Source organism: Dipodomys ordii, unplaced genomic scaffold (genome assembly GCF_000151885.1).
Source record: "Dipodomys ordii isolate 6190 unplaced genomic scaffold, Dord_2.0 Scaffold27, whole genome shotgun sequence".
Classification (NCBI taxonomy): domain Eukaryota; kingdom Metazoa; phylum Chordata; class Mammalia; order Rodentia; family Heteromyidae; genus Dipodomys; species Dipodomys ordii.
The window spans coordinates 19229445-19233966 of NW_012267243.1; the positions used below are offsets into that span (position 1 = coordinate 19229445).

Here is a 4522-nt window from a genome sequence, read left to right on the forward strand (position 1 = left end):
ACCGATCTCTCTCCCCCAGCCCCAGGACCGATCTCTCTCCCCCAGCCCCAGGACCGATCTCTCTCCCCCAGCCCCAGGACCGATCTCTCTCCCCCCACCCCAGGACCGATCTCTCTCCCACAGCCCCAGGACCCCAGGCTCACTCTCCACATTGAGCTTGGCCTGTGTCTTGTCATCTGGCGTCTCACAGCCGAAGAAGCCTCTGTCCACGAAGCCCACACTGCGCAGCACCAGGCGGTGCCGCGTGCCCTCAGCAGAGATCTCCACGTTCTCACTGGGTACCAGGGCCACAGCATTCCGTGTCCACTTCACCTCAGGCCATGGCCTTGTCAGCTCCACCTCCAGTGTTACAGAACTCTGCTCCTCCACCGTCTGTGGTTCCAGCTTCTTTTTAAAGAGCACTGGAGCTTCTGGGGGACAGGAAGGCAAGGATCTCCCTAGAGTGGGGGACTCAGTCCCAACCTCCATGCTTGGGAACCAGGGTCCCAAAATTCCATTCCAAGGCCTCAGCTACACATTTGCACATTTTATGAAGTAAGATCAGTTGCTCCTTCCACTGCCCCTCCTCAGTCTGCTCCCCTCTTCTAAAAAAATTGTGCCATGCCCCAGTGCCTGAAATGTCTACTGGAGCCAGCAGCATCGTATTTCTAGGGACTGAGTGGGCTGAGTTTGCAGCCCCCAGAACAGCCGCACCATCATTTGTGCATAACAAGGTCCAAGAATGCTTGCCTGCTCATGTTAAGGGGGAAAAAAATTAAAAAGCAGTGTCACTATTGGCTCACACCTGTAATTCTAGCTACTGAAGAGACTGAGATCTGAAGATTGAGGTTCAAAGCCAACTGGGCAGGCAAGTCCAGGAGACTCCAATCAACCACCAAAAAGCCAGAAGTGGAACTGTGGCTCAAATGGTAGAGCTCTAGCCTTAAGCAAAACAAAAAAACAAAGGGACAGCAGCACCCAAGCCCTAGTATCTGAACCAAAAGAAACAAACAGGCTTTAGACTACTGCCCCATGATCTCCTCAGGAGGTGCACAAGTCCAGATCACTCCCTCACATGAAACCGTTTTGGCTACCACTTTCTTTCAAATGAAATCTGGGCCTTGATAAGCTCAGACACACTTCATGCTCCTGGGCACGCAAGCTGACATGCTCATTCTCTTCTACTTAGCCATCAGATGAGTCAGATGCCCACCTCTTCCAGAAGTCTCCTAAAGTGCTTCAACCTAAGACCATTCCCTACTAGGCACAATTGCAGAATTGCATCTTCTATCCTACAGACTAGGAATCCATTCCCTCAGGTCCTAGGTCATCTTTCTGTAGCTGACAGTTTTCATGTCACCTAAAGGTCAGCCAGACCAGCAGGACACAGGTAGGCAATGCTGTGCCATCAGCCATTAGTCCACCTTGAAAGCCCTGCTCACCCCCGGCCTCACCTCTGACTCGCAGGGCTGCAGAAGAGGAGACACCCTCAGCCTCCACTGTGATCTGGCCAGCATCCTCCAGCGCCAGGGCTGAGATGGTCAGGCTGTGGCTGGCACCACTCTGGGATATCAGAAACTTCTCGCTTGGCTGCAGCTGGGCACCATCCCGAAACCAGATGACTGCCACATCACTGGGGGACACCACGCACTGGAAGGTGGCCTCACGGCCTTCTTCTGCAACCACAGCACTCAGCCCTGATGTGAACTTGACTACTCTGGGAACTGCAGAGGAAAGCTCTGCTTGAGAGACCACGGGAAGGGCTCTGCCAAGACCCCTCTTGTAGTCAGGAGTAGGGTCACCTCCCCTAAGGAGCTGCCTGCTTCCCCCACTGTCCCACACATACCATTAACAGTGAGCTGTGTGCTGGTGCGGTCATTGCGGCTCTCACACACGTACTCTCCCGCATCCTCTTCACGCAGGCCTGACACTGTCAGTGAGCGCAGGGGCCCCTCCGCGGCCATCTGGAAGCGCTTGCCTGCCCGCAGCTGTGTGCTCCCACAGTGCCACACCACCTCCGCCTGCTCCGGGATCAGCTCACAGACCAGCCTCACCGTGCCCCCCAACTCCCCGGTGACAGGTTCCAGGGGCCTGGAGAACTTGGTGACCACCTCTGCAGGCACAATGGGGATATCAGTCTGCGCCCTGCATGGATCCCCTGTAATCCCCACACCTGCTAGTCTTCATGGCAGACGGGGCCCCCGAGGAGACCCTTCCACCTGCTTACCTTCCACCTGCACAGGGAAGTCCTGAACCTCAGTGCCCACACGGCAGCTGTACACGGCACTGTCTAGCACCTGGGCCCCACGCACAGTCAGGGTGTGCGAGACCCCTGAGCTAGTGGTCTCATGCCGCTTGCTGCGACGGATCTCAACTCCATCCTTGAGCCAGGTCACTGTGGCCACGGAGGATGCAGTAATCGTAGCAGTCAGGACGATGTCTTCATGTTCCCTGACCACCAGAGGCTCCCTGCGGCTGGGTCTCTCTGGGACCAGAGGCTCAAGCTCTGGCTCTGGGGGAGAGGAGGAAAACTGGCATGAGGGTGGGGACCTGAGTATATCATTTTCCAACCACAGCCCTCACTGCTGCCTCTCTGTGGAGCCAGGGGGACAGGTGCCACCTATTGGCCACCATTTAGGTACCTAGGAGCCGTGAAAGATGGCTACAAAGGACATCAGGCTTGAGGATCACCAGCTCTTCTCAACCAATTGCTGGAGCCCAGAGCCTTGTCTTCCAGAGAAGGTTGACTCCACAGACAAATGTGGTGCCAGATATAGTATCACAGCAAAATCTTGCCAGGAGGGGCTGAGGCTGGCAGTCCATGGGGACAGCCAGGAAAGACAGCATGAGTGTGCAAACCCCACTAAGCAAAAGCTGAGTTAAACATGGGAAGCAAAGGTTGAGCGGGAGAGGGCCAAGAAGGGTGGTGCCTGCCTCATCCAGCAGGACCCTTAGACCACACTGACTGAGCAGTGAGAGATGAGGGGGAAATGGCAGATCAGTGGTTAAGGGTCCAGGTAAGGATAGGGATAGCTAGAAAAGCACAGCATCAGCCAGCTCAGAATCGATGTCTCCAGCAAGACACTGGAGGATGCCATCTGATTTTACTGGATGGCGTTCAACTGTAAGGCTGCCAGGGCTCTCCCAATAACTTTCCTGGGAGTGGGGCTGCACCCACAGGAGTGCTGAGAGGGTACAGGGACAGCTGTGGAGGGGAGGGCTGGGAGGGAGAGTGGGAGAGAGAAGTGAGAGGCAGGCCGGCTTGGCTCAGAGGCAGGCCTGAACGGACTTGTAAGCAGGAGTCGTCCCACAGTGCCAACCCAGAGCTGACTGTCAGAACCCTAAGGCCAACTTAAGGATCCCACACCTACACAGGGAAGAACATCCAAGGGCAGGGCCCCTCAGACTAAAGGCTTTGAGTTCAGAGCTTGCCTAGAACAGACCATTCTGTCTAAGAACAACAGAAAGGGCCAAACACCAGCAAGACTGTGGCTCTTTCCACAGTCCTGGAACTTTAAAAAGCTCCACCATAGGAAGACACAACACCAGAACTCATGACAGGCAAAGTTGGGCAGAAGTTGCCTGAAATAAGGAAAGGGGTGCTACATTCTCATCATGTACCTTGGGTAGCAGGAGAGAGAGTCCAGCAGTCTAGGACCTACAGAAAGGAACCCAGCACTGACCCAAACTCAGGCCTGGCCCAGCCTTGCATTCCCATGACAAGACCCATATCCCAACCCTGAACTATCCTAACACTGACCTGTGACACCCAGATGGAAGGAGACCTTCTGGCCCCCGGCCTCGCAGCTGTACTCCCCGGCATCCGCCTTGCCCGCCTGCTGTACCACCAGCCTCCGCGTGCAGCCTGACGCCTCCACGCGCACCTTCGAGCTGGAGCTCAGCTTCTTCCCGTCCTTGTACCAGGTCACCTCCGTCTGTGCCTGGGCCACCTCGCAGCTCAGTGTGGCGCTGGCCCCTGCCTCGGCCTTCACCTCGCTTTTTGCATGCTGCTCCTTGGCAAACACCACTTTGGGCTCTGAGAACACATAGGAAGAGACACACTAGATCTAGACCAGGGAGGCCACCCAGGGGAAAGAAAACCTGGATGAGGTGCCAAGCTAGGGGCTAGCCTCTCTGGGCTCTGTGTGGCCAGGACGAGTCCCAGTTCCGGTCGGTATAAACCAGGTTTATGCACACATTCTGCAAGTGCTCCACTGCGCAGTTCCAGGGGCTCTCTGCACAGCCTCTGTGCACAAGCTTCTTCAGGGAGGTCCTGAAGTAGTAATGCCAGTGACATAGATTGTCTCCCCCAGGACCATAAAGAGCATGTCCTCACCACAGGAACAAGAGTCCCGGAAATTCCAATCTCATCCTAGGGCTAGGCTCTCTCCTGCTCTTAGCAGTCTCCCAAACAACTGGATTTAATCCTTATGTGAGTTTTTTTTTTTTTTTTTTTGTCGGTCGTGGGGCTTGAACTCTGGGCCTGGGCGCTGTCCCTCAGCTCTTCAGCTCAAGGCGAGCGCTCTACCACTTGAGCTACAGC

General features: G+C 55.5%; 1 protein-coding gene across 1 annotated transcript in view; it reads right to left on the reverse strand.

Moving 5' to 3' along the window:
* The window catches only part of Obscn (obscurin, cytoskeletal calmodulin and titin-interacting RhoGEF), a 148191-nt gene that overhangs the window by 85704 nt on the left and 57965 nt on the right, over nucleotides 1-4522 (reverse strand). The window contains 5 exon segments of the mRNA XM_013015573.1: nucleotides 144-410; nucleotides 1434-1703; nucleotides 1826-2092; nucleotides 2207-2485; nucleotides 3740-4015. Coding sequence (XP_012871027.1) covers nucleotides 144-410; nucleotides 1434-1703; nucleotides 1826-2092; nucleotides 2207-2485; nucleotides 3740-4015 — 1359 coding nt within the window.